Source organism: Paroedura picta, chromosome 2, assembly GCF_049243985.1.
Source record: "Paroedura picta isolate Pp20150507F chromosome 2, Ppicta_v3.0, whole genome shotgun sequence".
In the NCBI taxonomy this organism is placed as follows: domain Eukaryota; kingdom Metazoa; phylum Chordata; class Lepidosauria; order Squamata; family Gekkonidae; genus Paroedura; species Paroedura picta.
In genome coordinates this window covers 31569905-31591142 of record NC_135370.1, presented here as the reverse complement: position 1 = coordinate 31591142, position 21238 = coordinate 31569905, and the positions used below count along the sequence as shown (strand labels likewise).

The following is a 21238-nucleotide window of genomic DNA, read 5'->3' as shown; positions in this document are numbered from 1 at the left end:
AAAAGAAACACACATTTTCTACTTTCCATAAATCTTTTATGAGTGTTGTGAGGTTTGTCCCTTTGGAATTTAAGTGTGTTCGTGGTGGTGATGGGTAATTTGGATCCGAGGAAGTACTATTCGTTCAAATTTCCATGTGACTCTTTACATCCTAATGGCCAGATCATCTAAAGGCCTTGGAAGGAGGGGAATGGTAGACATCCTCCCATCCCAATTGCCCTCCTATAAACTTTAGATACTTTGCATCTGCTCTTTACTACCCATGTTCCAAATTTGAGAGATTTATTTTCTTTCACCCCCCCCCCCCCCCGCTGAAATATGGTGTCTCTTGGGTTGGCTGAAACCATCTTCTTGCCATTCTACAGCTATGCTTGTCAGCAAGGGGCCAACCACTTTGCTATTGGAGTGAATGATTTCATAATGCCTCGACAACGACAGAACGTTTCCCACTAAATCCATGACTGGGAACACGGTCCATTACACCTGGCACTTACCACATGCATCAATAGCAAGCACTGCATCAGAGGAATGGCTTGCTTTTCCGATACCAGCTGCATTCTCTGCATACACTCTGAATTCGTAGATAAGTCCGGGAGAGATGTTGGTCACCTTTAAGTGAGTGGTACGTATGAGCAGCTTGTTCACTTTCTTCCATAAGATGCTGTTCCTATCCTTCATTTCGAGATGATACCCAATGACTGCGCTGCCTCCATTGGAAACAGGCTCATGCCATCCAACGGTGATATATTCTCGAGTCACACTAGTAATCCAGGGTGTGGAAGGTGGTCCAGGGGTTGCTACACAAACATTCAATTAAACACCGGTTAATAAAACCTAAAAAATTATGTCGGAATAAGAACAACAACAACTACTACTACTACTACTACTACTACTATAACTATAACTAGGGTTCTGACCTTCAAGGCCATCCGTGGTCTAGGCCCAGCATATATGAGGGACCGCCTTTTGCCCTATATCCCCCGCAGGGCTTTACGCTCTGCGGGGGCTAACCTACTGGTCGTTCCCGGCCCCAAGGAAGCCTGCCTGGCCTCAACCAGGACCCCAACCTGGTGGAATGAGCTCCCGGAAGAGCTGAGGGCCCTGCGGGAATTACCAGCATTCCGCAGGGCCTGTAAGACGGAGCTCTTCCGCCAGGCTTATAACTGAGGCCGGGCAGAAAGAAGATCAGCCCCCCCTCACAAACTGGCAGTAGAGAGTGTCACCCCCCCTCCTGTAGTTGAGGATGCAGAGAGTAAATGAGTAGATTACGCCATCGCTGTTGCCATTACTGTAAATTAGCGTTTTTTATTGTCATTTTATGGTTTTAGGGGACAGGGTTATGTAAGCTGCCTCGAGCCTTCGGGGGGAGGCGGGGTATAAATATAAATATAAATATAAATATAAATATAAATATAAATATAAATATAAATATAAATATAAATATAAATATAAATATAAATATAAATATAAATATAAATATAAATATAAATATAAATATAAATATAAATATAAATATAAATATAAATATAAATATAAATATAAATATAAATATAAATATAAATATAAATATAAATATAAATATAATTATTATTATTATTATTATTATTATTATTATTATTATAGCAAACAGGAAGTGACTTACTGTACGGCAATCTAATATTGATGCACGCTGAGTCAATGTGGTCGCTGATGCCGAAACGATTTTCAGCTTTGATCCGGAACTGGTACTCTTCTCCTGTTGTTAGCTTCATTATTTTAATAGTATTTCTGGCGACTGTGGCAGAGACTTCCGACCAGACAGCCGTGCTTGTCTCTCTTTTCAGCACAATGTAATTGGTAACTTGACTTCCGCCATCGTAACGGGGCGGTTCCCACTTCAGAGTAGCACTTTCTTCAGTGACGTCACTAATGACCACAGGTCCAACAGGAGGTCCTGGTCTGTCTAGGACAACAATGTTAATAAAAGACTTCGTAGTTCCGCTGGAATTGGCAGCCGTGATGTCGTATCTACCAGCATCAACAGCCGTGCTTTCTTTAAGGTTGATGATGACGCTTTCGGCTGTGGTTTCTGTGTTGAATCTCATGGTTGCCTTGATCGGAACGCCGTCTCTGGATAAAGTCACTTTGGGCAATGGTTTTCCAGATATTGGGATCTCAACCTTTAGGTTTGAACCCGCTCTAACGTAAACCGTATTGCTTGGGAAGCCTTTCATGTCAACCTCCGGTGATTCTGAAAAAGATATTTCCGAAATGTTAAAAACGTGGCTTCAAAGAACATTTTCAGTTTAATTTCTATTTGCTTTGATTTTAGTATTAGCAGACATACCCAGTTGTTCCTTAACGGTAACAGCGAGGAGGAGTTCTTTGGGGTCACTTAGACCAGCTTGGTTTTCAGCAAATACTCTGAAGAAGTAGTCCATATTCTCCTTGAGGCCATGGACAATGTGGTGAGTTGTCTTGACGACTGCACATTTGACCCATTTTTGCTGCCCTTTCTCCAGAGCTTCGACAAGGTAGCCAACGATTCTGCTTCCACCGTCATGTTCTGGCTTTAGCCACACGAGAGAGACACTGTCTTTAGTGACGCTTGATACTCCCAATTTTTCTGGTGGGCTTGGTTTTTCTGAGAAATAAAAGGACAATGAATTGAAAACAAATAAGCCATATGCGTTATACTTAATATATATTCAGTAAGCACACATAGTACATAATTGAACTATCTTGCATGTTCGTATTATAGCACTGAGAGCCTCTTGTGGTGCAGGGTGGTAAGGCAGCAGAAATGTTGTCTGAAAGCTCTGCCCATGAGGCTGGGAGTTCGATTCCAGCAGCCGGCTCAAGGTTGACTCAGCCTTCCATCTTTCAGAGGTTGGTAAAATTAGTACCCAGCTTGCTGGGGGGTAAACGGTAATGACTGGGGAAGGCACTGGCAAACCTCCCCGTATTGAGACTGCCATGAAAACGCTAGAGGGCGTCACCTCGAGGGTCAGACATGACTTGGTGCTTGCACAGGGGATACCTTTACCTTTACCTTATTATAGCACTGATTCTTAGCTGTGGCTATATGGCTGGTGAGGGTACAATCTCAATCTGTGATGGGGACAATCTTGAGACTTTTTGAGAAAGGCAGGCTAGAACTTTTGGAGACAAATGGGGGACATTTTGGAATTTTGGGCAATTCTTTCCCCCACTTACTGTGGCTACTAACAACCCATGCAGGGTAGGCATTTCATATTGATGACTAAATCTTGAGAATAAATCACCATTCTAGATTTCTAGATCTCAGGTTCTTGAAATGGCACAAATGAAACAGAGGAACTGATTATTAACATTACGTACAAAAGTCTCGTTGAATGGGTGCCTGAGATATGTTTATTGTATGTTTGTGTTTAATAAATATGTCTATATAGGCAAGATTCCCTGACCCGTTATTTTTACTTGGAGCTTCAGGGGCTTTAGAAAAAGAAGAGTTGGTTCTTTATATGCCACTTTTCTCTACCCAAAGGAGTCTCAAAGCGGCTTCCCTCTCCTCTCCCCACAACAGACACCCTGTGAGGTGGGTGAGGCTGAGAGAGCCCTGATATTACTGCTCAGTCAAAACAGCTCTACCAGTGCTGTGATGAGCTGAAGGTCACCCAGCTGGTCGCATGTTGGGGAGTGGGGAATCAAACCCAGCTCACCAGATTAGAAGTCCACACTCTTAACCACTACACAAAGCTGGCTCTTGATGGTAGTGTTGCATATAAAGTGTTGTGAGACTTCTTAGTTTTTTCCTAACACTAACATTTTTTATTAGTGTTTTATAATAAATTAGTATGCAGTATCAGGAATATCATTTTCATTATCATTAATAACCAATGATGACTGCAGCCTTATGAGTAATACCTTGAGAGCAAGCCCCATTTGAACTCAGCAGGACTTATTTTGGACTACACATATATGGTACATGGTATAAAATGAAAATAGTTCTTTGGAGACCAACCTGTTATTTTAACTCCTTCCCTGGTTTCAGTGGGAACTCCAACGCCAAACTCATTTTCTCCGGAGACTCTGAAGTAATAAATTCCACCTTCTTGGAGATGGGTGACTTTGTAGGAAAGACGAGGGCAATTGTTCGTCACCGTGACCCAAGCTTTCTTGCTGGCTTCTCGTTTTTCAATGTAATACTTCTTCACAGGAGCACCACCATCATTCTCAGGAGCGTCCCAAGATAAAACAGCCGATTCTTTTGTTACGTCTTTTACAGAAATATTAGATGGAGGTCCTGGTGAGTCAAGGACTTTGACAACCAGCGTCAGGGTAGCTGTGCCTATGATATTTTGTAATGTTAAAGTGTACTTCCCAGAATCATTTCTGGTTGCTTTTTCAACGGTAAGTGAGGTGCAGTTATCTGAGGTATCAATAGCCGCTTGTGTGCGGAGGTCGGTATCTGGCTTACTCCAAAGTACATTGGGGATTGGTTTTCCTCTGAAAGGTACGGTCATTGTAAACGATCCTCCAGCTTTCACAACTAATGTCTTTCTCATTTCGTTGTCAATGTCGAAAGCCGGTTCTTCTTCCCGTTCCTTTGCCACTTGAGGTTCTGATACGTCGCTTGGATCACTAGCACCGACTTTGTTGATAGACCTCACTCTGAAAACATATTCAGCTCCGGATGTCAGGCCAATTATGGTGTATTCTGTGCCTCTTAAGCTTTGAATAGCAGTTGACCAGTTAGTTTCACTAGTTGTTTTGTACTCAACTGTGTATCCAGTAACAGGTGAACCTCCATCAAATAATGGTTTTGTCCATCCTACTGTTATATTTGACCTTGTAGAGTCCAGAATCTTGGGCCTAGATGGAGGTGAAGGCAGGAAAATTGGATCTTCTGCTTTCACGAGTGGTGATGCATCACTAGGAGGACTAAGACCAGCAGCATTTTCTGCATACACACGATATTCATATTCACATCCCTCCCGCAGACCCAGAGATTTTACTCTTAGGTCATAAACTGGCTTTTTGTTTACACGGATCCAACGCAGGCTGTTTTTCTCACGCCTTTCAATGACATATCCAGAAATTTCATTGCCCCCATCACTTTCTGGCCTTGCCCAACAAAGGGTCATGGAATCTTTCGTCACACTAGTAAGCTCTAAAGATGTGGGTGGGGTTGGAACAGTAAAAGGATCTTGAGCCTTCACAGCATGACTCTCCAAAGGTTCACCGACACCATATTTGTTAACACCCATCACTCTAAAGATGTATTCGTTTCCTCTGAGTAGTTTTGTGACTTTGCAGGATGTGGCTGGATATTCTGCTTCACAAAGAGTCCAAGCAATTCTACTGGTCTCTCGCTTTTCCACAATGTAATGGTCAATATCTGCACCTCCATTTTCTTGAGGTGGTCCCCATGACAGGTGACACTTCTCTGCAGTAAGTCCTGTTATTTCTAGAGGGCCTGCTGGTGGACCAGGTCTGTCAAGTACTTTACAATTGACAGCTAATGATCTTGTTCCTGCAACATTTTGCAAAGTTAGCACGTATTGCCCTGAATCACGTCGGATGCAGTCTTTAACAGTGATTGCAGTAGTATGATCTGTTGAGACAATTTCAACTCTTGCTTTTTCCTCAATTTCCTTCCCATCTTTTGTCCAGGAAACGACTGGTAAAGGTCGTCCCGCAATATCAGCATTGATTTTCAAGATCTCTCCAGCTTTAACCACTACAACATCCCTAAATTTGACATCCATCATAATTCTTGGAGCATCAACATCATCTTTTACAGTCACTGGCCCAGTTGATTCTGATGGCTCACTAAATAATCCAGCAGCATTCCTAGCAATGATACGGAATTCATATCTCTGGTCTTCTGTAAGCCCCGTTACATCAAAGAAGGTTTCCTGTACATTGGTGAAGTTGCACTTCAGCCAACGACCATCTGGTAGTTCTTTCCGCTCAATAATATAACCTGTGATCTTCGCACCACCATCATATCCTGGTTTGGTCCATGCCAATGAGACACATGTTCTTGTAATGTTAGTAACTTCTGGTTGGCCAGGAGGATCACATGGGTCCCTTGCAGCTACAGGCTCACATGATTTGCTACATTTACCTATTCCTACAATGTTTTCAGCATAGACACGATATTCATACAACAGTCCTTCGTCAAGGCCTGTGACTTTCATTTGTGTGTCAGCAATGAGGGCTTTATTTACTTTAGTCCAAAGAATGCTGCTTCTTTCTTTACGTTCAAGGTGATATCCAAGTATTTTGGTGCCTCCATCATTAACTGGCTCCTGCCAGCTTACAACCATGAATGCTTTGGTTGCTTGTACAACTTGAGGAGTACCAGGGGGTCCAGGAGGATTATATGGATATTCTGCGACAACAGGTGTAGTTTCAACATATGTACTCTTGCCGTAGCGATTTTCTGCACAAACACGGAACTGATATTCTGATCCTGTGGTTAAGCGAACAACTTTAATTGATGTTCGTGCGACTGCTCCGGAAACAACACTCCATGATGTCGTTGTTGTTTCTCTCTTCTCCACAATATAATTATTAATTTGACAACCACCGTCATACTCTGGGGGTTTCCATGATATGCTGATATTATCAGCGCTAACGTTATCAATGTGTAATGCGGTTGGTGGTCCTGGCCTATCAAGTACAATTACAGTGATAGAAGCAGTTGTAGAGCCAGCACTGTTTGAAACATGCAATTCATAACTTCCTACATCTTCTCTTGATGCTTCCTTGATTATGAGTAACGTTGATGTTTTGGACGTTTGGACATTTACTCTTGTGGTCTCTCTTAAAGGCAATCCATCTTTTTTCCAGCTAACGGATGGAACTGGTCTTCCTCTGATGGGCACCTCAATCTTAAGATCATCACCAGCTTTAACACTGAAAGTATTGAAAAGGAGCTCCACTGAAGGCTGGATTTCGATGTCCTTTGCGACCACTGGAACCCCAAGCTGTCGTGGATCACTTTTTCCTTTTTCATTAACAGCACGTACTCGGAAAGTGTATTCTTCTCCCATGCTCAGCCCTGATATTGTTGCTTCTAATGTCTTCACCTGTGTGCAGGTGCTCCATTTTTCACTTCCTTTAGTTTGCATTTCCACTAGGTAGCCAGTGATTTTGCTGCCACCATCACTTTCTGGTTTCTCCCATTTAATTGTAGCTGTATGGCGGGTGACATCCACAAGAGTCACTTTTCCAGGTGGATAGGGTGGTTCCGAAGCCTTAACAGGTTCGCTTGTTTCTGCCGGCAAGCCAACTCCATATTCATTTGCAGCCAAGACACGGAAGTAGTAACTACATCCTTCCTGTAGCTGTTCAATCCTGAAGACATTCTTAGTGCAGTTGTTTGTAATCGTGGCATAGGCCTTTCTTGTCGTTTCTCGCTTTTCAACAATGTAGTTTGTAATTTTAGCTCCACCATCAATCAATGGTGGCTCCCAAGCTAGTGTCACACAATCTTTCTTCACTTCTCTGATGGTCAAGTTCACAGGTGCGCTTGGCGTGTCAAGCACTCTCACGTTAACAAATGCTGATTTTTTGCCACTATTGTTTTCTAAAGTCAGATTATATTTCCCACTGTCAAATCTGTTGACGTTGTCAATGACCAACATCGTATACGAACTGGTGACCTCAACCTGAGCCCTGTCACTCAGAGTGCCTTCTGCTTTTTCCCATTTCACTTCTGGCTCTGGCCTGCCTTTGATAGTGACAAACAAACGCAGTGTCCCACTGGCACGTACGGTGACAACTTTCCGGAGATCCGCATCTAGTTCTATTTCAGGAGGTTCAATCTTTTCAGCTGCAACCACACTCCCAGGGATAGTGGCTGGTTCTCCAACGCCTTCGGAGTTGATAGCACAAATACGGAAGTTGTACTCATTATTCTCTTTCAGTTGTGTTACTGTGAATTGTTTCCCCTGTAATCCCGATGGTGGTGTGCAGGTTGTCCATTCATCGGCGGCAGATTCTTTTACTTCCACAATGTATCCTTTCACTGGAGCACCGCCATCATAAATAGGCTTGTTCCATGCAAGGGACACAGATGATCTGGAAGTGTCTGTTACCTTTGGATTGCTTGGTGGACCTGGTGGATAGATGGCATCACAAGCACGGTAAAAGATGGATGGCTCACTAGGTTCACCAACTCCAGCAGCATTTTCAGCAGAAACTTTAAACTCGTAGAAATGACCATCTGTAAGTCCAGTTACTCTGTATCGTAAGTCTGTCAGTCTCTTTTTATTGCACTTGGTCCATCGAATGCCATCTTTGTCTCGCTTTTCTAAGATGTAGCCTTCAATTTCAGCTCCGCCGTTATCAGTGGGGCGACACCAGGTAACAACCATAGAATCTTTTGTGATTGCGGAAACTTCAGGTGTTGAAGGAGGACCTGGAGGTTTGTATGGGTTACAAGCCAACACAGGCTCAGATTCCAGCGGCTCACCGATTCCATATTTGTTGACAGCCATGACACGGAAAATGTATTCATTGCCTGGGAGAAGTTTAGTTACTTTATGGTTCAGGGCTTGCACATCAGAGGCCACTTGCGTCCATGAAAGCCGGCTTGTCTCTCTCTTTTCTATGATGTAATGGGAAATGTTAGAGCCACCATCGTGTAAAGGTGGTCCCCATGCCAAGTAACATTTTTCTGCGGTCACACCAGTAACCTTCAAAGGACCTTCTGGAGGGCCTGGTCTATCAAGTACTTTTACAGTTATTGGTATAGACTTTGTGCCACCAACGTTGCTCAGTTTAAGTGTATAAATGCCTCCATCGACTCTGATGCAATCTTTGACTGTGAGGGTTGTTCGTTCAATAGTAGACTTGATTTCCATTCTTGCAGTTGCTTCTTCAAATTCTTTCCCATCTTTTGACCATACAATATCAGGAATAGGTTTTCCATGGATATCAGCTTCAAGAATAAATGTTTCTCCTGCATGGACAACAATGACATCTTTGTATTTTGGATCCAGCGATGCGCTCGGTGCTTCAATTTCATCTCTAGCGATAATCGGCCCCGTGCTTTCAGATGGTTCACTTAAGCTACCAGCTGCATTCCTTGCAATTACTCTAAATTCGTATCTTTGGTCTTCCACAAGGCCAGTTACTGTAAACTCAGTTTCTATGACATTCGTAAAACTGGCTTTCATCCAACGGCCTTCGGGCAATTCCCTCTTTTCTACAATATAGCCGGTGATTTTGCTGCCACCATCGTATTCAGGTTTTTTCCATTTTAGCGTTATATAATTTCTAGTGATAACAATGGCGTCTGGACGGCCAGGTGGATCACAGGCATCTCGGGCGACATAGAGTTCCGATGTTTTGCTGACCTTCCCAATGCCCACAATATTCTCAGCAGAAACTCTGAATTCATATTCAAGACCTTCTTCAAGACCTTCAGTTTTGTATTTGGTGTCCTGGACAGGAGTCTTATTCAACTTCATCCAAAGAATGCTGTTCTTGTCTTTACGCTCTATGTGATATCCAAGGACTTTGCTTCCTCCATCATTAACTGGCTCATGCCACTGTACTATCATGTAGTCTTTAGTAGCTGTAGTGACAAATGGTGTTCCAGGTGGCCCCGGTTCTTTATAGGGATACTGCACAAGGACTGCTTTCGAATCTAACGGAGAGCTCTTTCCATACCGGTTTTCAGCACTCACTCTAAACTGGTATTCCGAACCCGTTTTAAGTTTTGTTACTTTAATAGTTGTTCTTGCAACGGTTGCTGATACCATCTGCCAGGCGGTAGTGGTGGTGTCACGTTTCTCGACTATGTAATTGGATATCTGGCAGCCACCGGTATACCCTGGTGGATCCCATGATAATACAACAAAGTTGGAGCTAACTTCGTCAAAGCGGATCGGTCCTTTCGGCGGGCCAGGCTTTTCCAACACGATGATACTAATATGCTCTGTTGCTGTGCCTGCTGCGTTAGTGGCGGTGACGGTGTATTTCCCAAAGTCATCCTTGTTGCTTTCTTTAATAAGCAAGGTGGTTGATGCTGCTGTATCTTCAACATGCAACCTGGTTGTTTGTTTCAGAGGTTGACCGTCTTTCTCCCAAGTGATAGTAGGCTTGGGTCGAGCTACAAAGGGGACTTCTACTTTAAGATCTTCTCCGGCTTGGACGGTGAACGTGTTGAACATCAGTTTAAAACTTGGCTGAATCGTGAGGTCTTTGGCAATCACAGGGACTCCTAGAAGTCTGGGATCGCTCTTGCCTTTTTCATTGTAGGCCAAGACACGGAACTGATACTCGTGTCCAGAACTCAAACCAGACACGACTGCATTGCAGACTTTGGTCTCGGTAACAACCGTCCATTTGTCGGCTCCTTTCGGTTGCATTTCGACAACGTATCCCAAAATCCTGCTTCCTCCGTCGTGTTCAGGCTTCTCCCACATAAAGGACGCACTTCTCTGAGTCACGTCAGTGAGTGTCACTTTGCCAGGAGGCAAGGGGGGCTCGGAGGCCTTGGAGGCATCCGCCGTTTCAACCGGCGCACCGATTCCATATTCATTTTCAGCCATAACTCGGAAATAATAAATGCCTCCTTCTGTAAGATTTTCCACTTTGAAGCTCGTTTTGCTACACTTGGCGCTCACGTTTGCGTATGCTTTTCTGGTCGACTCACGTTTGTCAATCACATAGTTCTTTATCTTGGCGCCGCCATCATTCACTGGGGGTTCCCATGTCAGTACAGCATAATCTTTTCGTATTTCTTTCACAACTAAGTTTTGCGGTGGCCCCGGGGTGTCAAGAACTTTAACAGTAACAAACGCCGACTTGGAGCCACTGCTGTTCTCCAGTTTGAGCACGTACTTTCCGGCATCATTTCTATCACAATAATCAATTGATAGTTGAGTGTAATTCAGCCCTCTTTCGATTTGAACCTTATCTGTAAATTCTCCTTCTTCTTTAGACCATGCAATTTCAGGAGTTGGCCGTCCTTTGAATGGTATGTTTATTCTTACAGACGAACCGGCTCTAACAACAATGCCTTTCCTTAGCTCTGAGTCGATATCCAGTTCTGGAGCCTCGAGTTTATCTTCTGGTTTGACTGTGCCCGGAACGGTCGCAGCCTCGCCGACTCCGACTTTGTTGAGGGCGCACACTCTGAGTTTGTACTCTTGATGTTCAATAAGCTTTTTGATCTCAAAACGATTGACTCTCAGGCCAGTCTGGGGTGTAACGACAGACCATTCTTCTTCGTCTGCTTTGCAGATTTCCACAATATATCCCAGGATCTCACTGCCCCCGTCGTAAATAGGTTTACCCCAGGCAACTGTAATTGAGTTCTTGGTGGTATCCACAGCGTGAGCATTAGTGGGTGGGCCAGGCTTGAACATAGGGTCACACGCTTTGCAGTACGGAGTAACCTGACTTGGTTCACCAGTTCCGGCCGCATTTTCAGCAGATACTCTAAATTCATACTCATGATCTTCTGTTAGCCCCGTGACTCTTAATCGCAAGTCTGTAATACGACGTTTATTACATTTCACCCATCTGATGCCTGCTCTGTCTCTTTTCTCCACAATGTAGTTAACTATTTCACTTCCGCCATCACTGTCGGGACGATTCCAACAGACAGTCATAGAATCTCTTGTAATGTTGCTGACTTCTAGACACTTGGGCGGTCCAGGAACCACAAACGGATTTTTCATCAGTACCGGAGCAGATTCCAGAGCTTCACCGACTCCATATTTATTAACTGCCATTATACGGAAGATATACTCATTTCCTTCCAGAAGTTTGGTAACCTTCAACATGGTGGCTACAACATCTGAAGCAACAACTGTCCAAGCAAGACGGCTTGTTTCTCTCTTCTCGATTATGTAGTGAGAAATGTCACTGCCACCATCATGGACAGGTGGAGCCCATGCTAAAGAGCACTTTTCAGACGTTACTCCAGACACTTGAATGCTTTCTGGAGGCCCTGGTCTATCCAGTACTTTTACTGTGATCGGCACTGATTTTGTTCCTGCAATGTTGGAGGCCTGTAAAATGTACTGCCCACCGTCAACACGTATGGCATCTTTGACGGTCACTAATGCCTTAAAGTCTGTATTCCTTATTTCACATCGAGCAGTTTCCTCAAGTTCTGCATCTCCCTTTAGCCATGTAATAGTGGGGATTGGCTTCCCATAGACGTCCGCCTCCAGTCTGAATGTTTCTCCAGCATTTACAACAATTGCATCTTTGTATTTTGGGTCCATGGAAATTCTTGGAAGCTCAACTTCATCTTTGGCTGTTATTGGTCCTGTACTATCAGAAGGTTTGCTTACAGCCCCAGCAGCATTTCTTGCAATGACTCTAAATTCATATCTTTGGTCTTCAGTAAGACCAGAGACAGTAAACTGAGTTTCAAGTATATTTGTGAAGCTGGCTTTCATCCAGCGGCCCTCAGGCAAATCGCGTTTCTCTACTATATACCCTGTAATTTTGCTGCCCCCATCGTATTCTGGCTTTGTCCACTGCAGGGTAATTGAGCTTCTCTTAACAACAATAGCCTCTGGACATCCTGGTGGGTCACATGCGTCACGAGCTACACAGCATTCTGAAACTTTGCTTGTTTTGCCTACACCGACGATATTTTCTGCAGACACTCTAAATTCATATTCAATGCCTTCTTCAAGGTTAGCTGCCTTATAACATGTGTCTTGAATAACTGTCTTGTTTACTTTTGTCCACAGAATGCTATTTCTTTCCTTTCTCTCTAGATGATAACCTAAAATTCGACTTCCGCCATCATTTATTGGTTCATGCCACTGGACAACCATAGAGTCTTTGGTAACTGTTGTCACAAATGGTGTGCCAGGGGGTCCAGGTTCTTTATAGGGATACTGAGCAACAACAGCATCAGATTCCAAGGCAAAGCTCTGTCCATACCTATTTTCGGCAAATATCCTAAACTGATATTCTGAGCCGGTTTTGAGCTTGGTCACCTTTAGCGTCGTTCTTGCAACAGTGGCTGACACGGTGTCCCATACAGTGGTGGTTGTATCTCTCTTATGAACAATGTAATTGGTGATTTGGCAGCCCCCTGTATATGCCGGAGGGTTCCATGACAGTGTAATACTTTCAGCACTAATGTCGTCGAATTTGACAGGGCCCTTTGGAGGATCAGGCTTGTCCAGTGTGATAATTTCAACAGTTGCAGATTTCTGCCCGACAACATTGGCCACAGTGATTTCGTATCTTCCACTGTCATCTTTGTTTATTTCTTTAATATTCAGGATCGTCAGGTTGGGTGAATCACTGACATTAACCCTAGTTGTCTGTTTTAAGGGTATCCCGTCTTTTGCCCATGTAATAGTAGGCTTAGGGCGGCCAGCTATCGGTATTTCAACCTTTAAGTCTTGTCCCACTTGTATACTGTAACTGTGGAATGTAGGTCTTACATCAGGTTCAATAACTAGGTCTTTAGCCGTTATTGGAACAGCAAGTGAGCGTGGATCGCTCCTACCCTTTTCATTTACAGCTATTACTCTAAAGAGATACTCTTCTCCTTGAGTTAGATTGGTGACAACTGCCTCAAGGGCTTTAACTCGCGTACACTCTGACCATCTGTCGCTGCCTTTAACTTGCATTTCTACTATATATTGTAGAATTTTGCTTCCACCATCATGTTCAGGCTTTGCCCAGCTCAAGGACACGCTGTTTCTAGTGACATCATCCACTGTTATCTTGCCTGGAGGTTGAGGAACTTCAGCAACTTTGACTGGATCAGTGGTCTCTGCTGGCAGGCCAACTCCAAATTCGTTCTCTGCACAGACTCTAAAGTAATAATAGCAGCCTTCCTGAAGTTGATCCACTTTCCAGGAGGTCTTGTGGCAATTTGTTACAACAGCTGCATAGGCTTTTCTTGTGGCTTCACGCTTTTCAATGACATAATTTTTAATTTTAGATCCACCGTCTATCACAGGAGGCTCCCATGCAAGAGAGACGGAGTCTTTGGTGATCTCTTTAATTTTCAGGTTGATTGGAGGACCTGGGGTATCTAGGACTCTGACGCTGACAAAGGCGGACTTTGATCCGCTGCTGTTTTCTAAAGTTAGCGTGTATTTCCCAGAGTCAAATCTATTCACATTGTCAAGAACCAATGAGGTAAAGCTGCTCGTGCTGTCGATAATAGCTGTCTCTCTGATGTCACCATCCACCTTACCCCATTTGACTTCAGGTGTTGGACGCCCTCTGATAGGGACAAATAATCTTAAGGAACCACCAGCTCTTACGTTTATAACTTTCCTCAGTTCCATGTCAAGATCAAGGTCTGGAGCCTCCAGCTTTTCTTCAACAATAATAGTTCCGGGAACATCAGCATGCTCACCTACTCCCGCTTTATTAACAGCACAAATACGGAATTTGTATTCATGCTTCTCCGCTAATTTTTCAACTTCCATATTTGTTTTCTTGATTCCAGTTGGCGGCGTACAAATTGTCCAGTCTCCAACACTTACATCACATTTTTCCACAATGTACCCTTGAATTTCAGAGCCACCGTCATAGATGGGTTTACCCCAGGAAAGGAAAACTGAAGATCTTGTAACATCTATTGCCTTGGGATTGTTAGGAGGACCTGGTTTGTATATAGGGTCACAAGCCTTGAAGTAAGTAGAAGGTGGGCTGGGTTCACTAGTGCCAGCTGCGTTTTCTGCTGAGACTCGGTATTCATAATCATGATTTTCTATAAGTCCAGTAACTCGGTATCGAAGTTCACTGATCAAGCGTTTGTTGCATCTTGTCCATCGAATGCCTTCTTTATCCCGTTTTTCTAGGATATAACCCAGAATTTCACTGCCACCATCAGAGGCTGGTCTGTCCCATACAACGATCATAGAGTCCTTGGTAACAGCTGTGACATCTGGTGCCTTTGGTGCCTGTGGTACCACAAATGGATTTTTTGCAAGGGCGGGTTCAGATTCAAGAGGTTCACCAACACCATATTTATTCACAGCCATGATGCGGAAGATATATTCATTTCCTTCTAAGAGCTTAGTAACTTTGCAACTAAGGGATTGTACGTTGGCATCGACTAAAGTCCAGACTAAGCGGCTTGTTTCTCTTCTTTCAACAACATAATGTGAAATGTCACTACCACCATCCTGCAGTGGAGGCTTCCATGACAGCAAGCACTTTTCAGCAGTCACACCTGTTATTACAGCAGGTCCTTCAGGTGGGCCGGGTCTGTCAAGCACCTTGACATGAATTGAAGCTGTTTTTTCTCCTGCAACATTTTTCGCCAGCAAAATGTAATGTCCGCTGTCGACACGAATGGCCTCCTTCACGCTTAAGCTTGTGGCAAAATCAGTACTTTTAATTTCCAAGCGGGCTGTATTTGCTAGTTCCCGATCTCCTTTCAGCCACTGGATGGTGGGCAACGGTTTGCCACGGACGTCAGCATCGATCTTGAATGACTCACCAGCATGCAAAGTAATTGTTTCTTTAAATTTGGGATCCATGCTTATATGAGGTGGATCTACTTCGTCTCGGGCTGTGACCGCCCCTGAGCTTTCCGATGGCTCGCTGAAGACACCTGCGGAATTGCGTGCGATGACACGGAATTCGTACCTCTGATCTTCTACGAGGCCAGTTACTGTAAACTGAGTCTCAATTACGTTGGTAAAGCTTGCTTTCATCCAGCGGCCATCTGGTAGTTCCTTCTTTTCAACAATGTAGCCTGTGATCTTACTCCCACCGTCATATTCTGGTTTCTTCCACTGAAGGGTAACGGAATTCCGCGTGACAATGATAGGCTCAGGACGCCCTGGAGGATCACATGGATCGTGAGCTGTGTAGCATTCTGACCCTTTACTGGCCTTTCCAATGCCAACAATGTTTTCTGCGTAGACTCTGAATTCATATTCCAGGCCTTCCTCAAGCCCAGTGGTTTTATATTTAGTGTCGGGTATTGCTGTTTTGTTCAGCTTAACCCACAGAATGCTGTTCCTTTCCTTGCGCTCCAAGTGATACCCAATAATTCTGCTACCACCGTCATTGACAGGTTCGTTCCACTGCACAACCATACTGTCTCTGGAGACTTCTGATGCAAAAGGAGTTCCAGGTGGGCCAGGTAGCTTGTATGGAAACTGGGCTACCACCGACTCAGATGTGAGATAAGGACTCTTGCCATATCTGTTTTCAGCTGCAATTCTGAATTGGTATTCACTTCCAGTCTTTAATCGGCACGCTTTGATAGTTGTTCGGGCAACTGTAGCTGAAACCATCTGCCAAGCAGTGGTGGAAGTGTCTCGTTTTTCTACGATGTAATTGTTGATAGAGCTGCCACCGTCATATTTGGGCGGCTGCCAAGAGATGGTAATGCTGTCGGCTGTTACTTCATCAATCTTTACTGGTCCAGTTGGAGGTCCCGGCTTGTCCAGAACAACAATATTCAGAATTTCAGTGGCTTCACCAGCAGAATTTGAAAGTTTCACTAAATACTGTCCGACATCTTCTCTGCAAGCTTCCTTTATTGTTAGCAACGAGTTGTTCTCTGTGCTTTCTTCATGTACTCTAGTTGTTTGCTTTAGTGGAATATTATCTTTAGTCCATGTTACAGCTGGCTTAGGTCGGCCAACAAATGGAACATCAACCTTTAAGTCTTCACCCGCTAGTACACTGAAAGTAGTAAACAACAGTTTGAAGGCTGGTGGTATCACAAGATCTTTAGCAATGACTGGTACACTCAGTTGTCGAGGATCACTGATTCCTTTTTCATTCTGCGCAGAAACGCGGAAAGCATATTCTTCGCCCTGAATCAATCCAGTCACGGTCGCTTCCGTGGTTTTGACAGTGGCACACGTGGCCCACTTGTCGCTGCCTTTGCTTTGCATTTCTACAATGTAGCCCAAAATTCTGCTTCCTCCATCATGCTCAGGTTTCTCCCAGGATAAAGAGACACTTTTTCTTGTTACGTCTAATAAAGTTATTTTCCCTGGGGGAAGAGGCCTTTCTGATGCCTTGACTGATTCTGATGTTTCAACTGGGAGACCGATGCCATATTCATTTTCAGCGAGGACCCTGAAATAGTAATTACAGCCTTCCTGCAGATTGTCTACTTTCCAGCTGGTCTTGTGGCAATTGGCCATAACAGTCGAGTAGGCTTTTCTTGTTGCCTCCCGCTTCTCAATAATATAGTTCTTTATTTTGGAGCCACCATCTATGAGTGGAGGGTCCCACATAACTGTGACAGATGACTTTGTGACCTCTTTTATCTTCAGGTTCTGTGGTGCGCCGGGCGTATCAAGAACTCTCACAATCACAAATGCTGATTTGCTGCCCGAACTGTTTTCTACAGTCAGTATGTACTTGCCACTGTCAAATCTGTTCACATTGCCAACTGTCAATAGCGTAAAAGAGCTTGTGGATTCAATGGTGGCTTTGTCTAAAGACTCTCCATGTTCTCTTGACCATTTGGCTTCAGGTGCCGGTCTTCCTTTTATTGGGACAAAGAGCCTCAAAGTGCAGCAAGCTCTAATAGTCACAACTTTACGTAGATCTGCATCAAGTTCAATCTCTGGCGGCAGCATCCTTTCTTCTGCCTTGGGTGTCCCAGGAACAAGAGCAGGTTCTCCAATGCCTTCGGAGTTCATGGCATATATTCTGATTTTATACTCCTGGTTTTCTTTTAGATTAGTGATGGTAAAGGAAGTCGCTGTTAAACCAGCTGGCGGAGTTACAATTTTCCAGTCATCTTCTTCAGGGATGGTTATTTCAACCATGTAGCCTGTGATCTCTGACCCACCGTCGTAGATTGGTTTATTCCAAGCAATTGTAATTGAAGACTTGCTTGTATCTAAGACGCGAGGATTCCCGGGAGGACCTGGTTTAAACACGGTATCAGCAGCTTTGTAGAACTCGCTGCACGGACTTGGTTCACTTACGCCAGCAGCGTTTTCAGCCTTTATTCTGTACTCATATTCGTGACCTTCTGTCAGCCCAGAGACTTTATAGCGCAAGTCCGTAACGATACGCTTGTTACACTTCACCCAGCGAAGGCCTGCTCTATCGCGACGTTCTACAATGTAATTGGTTATAGGGCTTCCACCATCAGAATCAGGATGTCCCCAGCAAACAATCATTGAATCCTTGTTAGCAGCTGTGACTTCAGGCATCTTGGGTGGATCAGGTGGTACGTATGGATTGACTGCAAGAACAGGCTCGGATTCCAGAGCTTCACCGACCCCATATTTGTTAACAGCCATAACACGGAATACATACTCATTGCTTTTCAACAGCTTGGTGACCTTTAATTTTGTTACTGGCACTTCTGTGGCTACGCTTGTCCATGCCAATCTACTCGTCTCACGTTTTTCAACAACATAATGATCAATGGCGGCGCCTCCATCTTCCAAAGGTGGTAGCCATGACAGTACACATTTTTCTGACGTGACATCCGATACAGCCAGTGGCCCTTCAGGAGGACCTGGTCTGTCTAGAACTTTGACGTTAAAAACGTGTTTTGCAAAGCCCCCTGGATTAGAAGCCATAAGAGTGTAGGCGCCTCCATCTCTTCTTGCAGAGTCCTTATTGGTAAGAACGGTTGAGAAATCCGCGATTTTCATTTCTAATTTTGCAGAGTCTTCAATCTCCTTTCCATCTTTTGTCCACGTCAGAGTTGGCGGAGGGCGACCTGCAACATCAGCTTCAAGTCTGAAAACTTCACCTGCTTTCAACACTAGAGTGTCTTTGTATCTGGCGTCAACCATTATCCTTGGTGCTTCTATGTCATCTCTGCAGGTTATGGCATCTGATGGTTCCGATGGTGGGCTAACAGCACCAGCCGCATTTCTGGCAATCACACGGAATTCATAAGCAGCATCTTCGGTGAGTCCACTAACAGTGAATTCAGTTTCTAATATATTGCCAAAGTTAGCCTTAAGCCATCGGCCATTGGGAAGGTCTCTCCTTTCCACAGTGTATCCGGTGATCTTAAAGCCGCCATTATACTCAGGTTTTGTCCATTTAAGTGTTACTGCGTGTCTTGTGATATTGAGAGGAACTGGTTTGCCAGGAGGATCGATAGGGTCCAGGGCAAATGTTGGCTCAGAGGGCTTACTTGGCTTACTTTTGCCTGCAATGTTTTCTGCGATGACTCGGAATTCATAAGCAATGCCATCTGTCAGACCGGTGGATTTGAAGATGTTGCCGACTACTAAAGCTTTACTCACAGTCTGCCAGAGGATGCTATTCCGTTCTTTTCTTTCAATATGGTATCCCAAAATTGGACTTCCTCCATCAGTAAGAGGCTCATGCCAGCTTATGGTCATTGAATCTTTTGTGACTGCAACCACCTGAGGAGTGCCTGGATGTCCAGGAACCTTAAATGGAAAGCTAGCAATGACATTATCTGAACTGATGGCTGGACCGGAACCGTATCTGTTCTGAGCTTTAACACGGAACTGGTACTGGGTGCCAGTCACGAGGCGAGCTGCTTTAAAGGTGGTACGTATTACTGTCGTTGCTAATTCAGCCCAGGCCGTACTATCAGTCTTACGCATTTCTACGACATAGTTACTGATTGGCACACCTCCATCATTCAAAGGAGGCTCCCATGAGAAAGTGACAAAATCAGAGGAAACTTCATCAAACTTGATTGGTCCTGTTGGGGGCCCGGGAACGTCATGCACTTGTATAGTTATCACTTCACTAACTTCACCAATTATATTTTTAGCGGAAAGTGGGTATTTGCCGCTGTCATTTCTCGTGCATTCATTGATGGTTAAGATGGTTGCAGTGGCCGTATTTTCAAAGTTTACCCGTTGAGTTTGCTTAAGCAGTTGGTCCTCTTTCTTCCAAGTCACCGTGGGCCTTGGGCGACCAAGCACAGGGATCTCCACTTTGATATTGTCACCAGCTTTGGCAATGATCGTTTTTTGATAAATGCCACGCAAGTCAAATTCTGGAAGCATCATTTGTTCTTTGACAACAACCGGCCGGCTTTCTCTTGGATCGCTTCTTCCAGCACTGTTAACTGCCATAACCTGGAAGGTATATTCTTCGTTTTCAGTTAAGTTCGTCACCACGCATTCTAATGCTTTCACAGTTTTCACATGCGCCCATTGTGTTGAACCTTTTTTCTGTGCTTCAATGACATAACCTGTAATCTTGCTGCCACCATCGTGTTCCGGCTTTGGCCAAGCAAGGCTGACTGAGTTCCTTGTTATGTCCATGATATTAAGGCTCTCCGGCGGGGATGGCGCTTCGGTGGCTCTTACAGGCTCTGCCGTTTCAGCGGGCTCACCAATTCCGAATTCATTTTCAGCCAACACCCTGAAGTAATATTCACAGCCTTCAGCCAAATTAGGAATCCGAAGAGAACATTTCTGGCAGTTCGTTGTGATTGTTGCATAGGCTTTCCGCGTCGACTCGCGTTTTTCAACGATATAATTCGTTATGCGTGAGCCACCATCGATTAGAGGCATATCCCATTGCAGGGTGATGGTATCTTTAGATATTTCTCTGGGTTTAAGATTGATCGGTGGCCCGGGTGTATCCAAAACTTTGACATTTACAAAGCCGGTCTTCTTTCCAGCCGCGTTTTCCAGGGTCATCAAGTACTTCCCTGCATCGTATCGGTTACATTCTGTGATAATGAGAAGAGTGAAAGAGTCTGTATTTTCAATATTGGCGCGGGCCTTAAGTGGGATATCGTCTTTGGTCCACGTCACTTCAGGCGTTGGACGTCCTCTGATCGGAACAAATATCCGAATGCTCAGTCCGGCTCTGACGACAAGAGTTTTTCTCAGTTCGGCATCTAATTCAAAATCAGGAATCATTTCACGTTCCTTGATCTCAACGCTTGGGATCTGTGCTGGTTCACCAACTCCAACAGCATTGATGGCCATAATTCTGAAATTGTACTTCGCTCCTGGCTGGAGATTAGCAACAACAAATTCTGTGATTCTTAGAGCCGTCCCTGTCGTATCCTTCACCCAAGTTTCTTCTCCTTCTTTCTGGTGCTCCACAACATAGCCAATAATATCAAGCCCACCATCATAATGTGGTTTCCCCCATGATAAACTGGCAGACGTCTTTGTGGTATCAGTTACCCGTGGATTTGAAGGAGGTCCTGGTGGATCTGTAGCAATGAAAGGAAAGACAGAAAGGATATTTGTTTAGAAACCTTGTGTCATGAACCCCGATTCATGCCATCTAAGTTTCGTTTCTCGCATGCCTTGAGGCTTCTTACCAGCCGGCCCCAGCCAAGGCCATAAAGCAATAAACCTGTCGG

The 21238-nt window shown here is 44.3% G+C and overlaps 1 protein-coding gene across 5 annotated transcripts in view; it reads right to left on the bottom strand.

Annotated features, from left to right (window-relative positions):
* The window catches only part of TTN (titin), a 356587-nt gene that overhangs the window by 34193 nt on the left and 301156 nt on the right, over window positions 1-21238 (bottom strand). For all 5 annotated transcript variants that reach the window (XM_077319578.1, XM_077319579.1, XM_077319580.1 and 2 more), the window contains 4 exons: window positions 3983-21085; window positions 2327-2623; window positions 1643-2230; window positions 495-797 (listed from right to left, as the gene is read on the bottom strand). In XM_077319578.1, coding sequence (XP_077175693.1) covers window positions 495-797; window positions 1643-2230; window positions 2327-2623; window positions 3983-21085 — 18291 coding nt within the window. The remainder of the gene's footprint in view (window positions 1-494; window positions 798-1642; window positions 2231-2326; window positions 2624-3982; window positions 21086-21238) is intronic.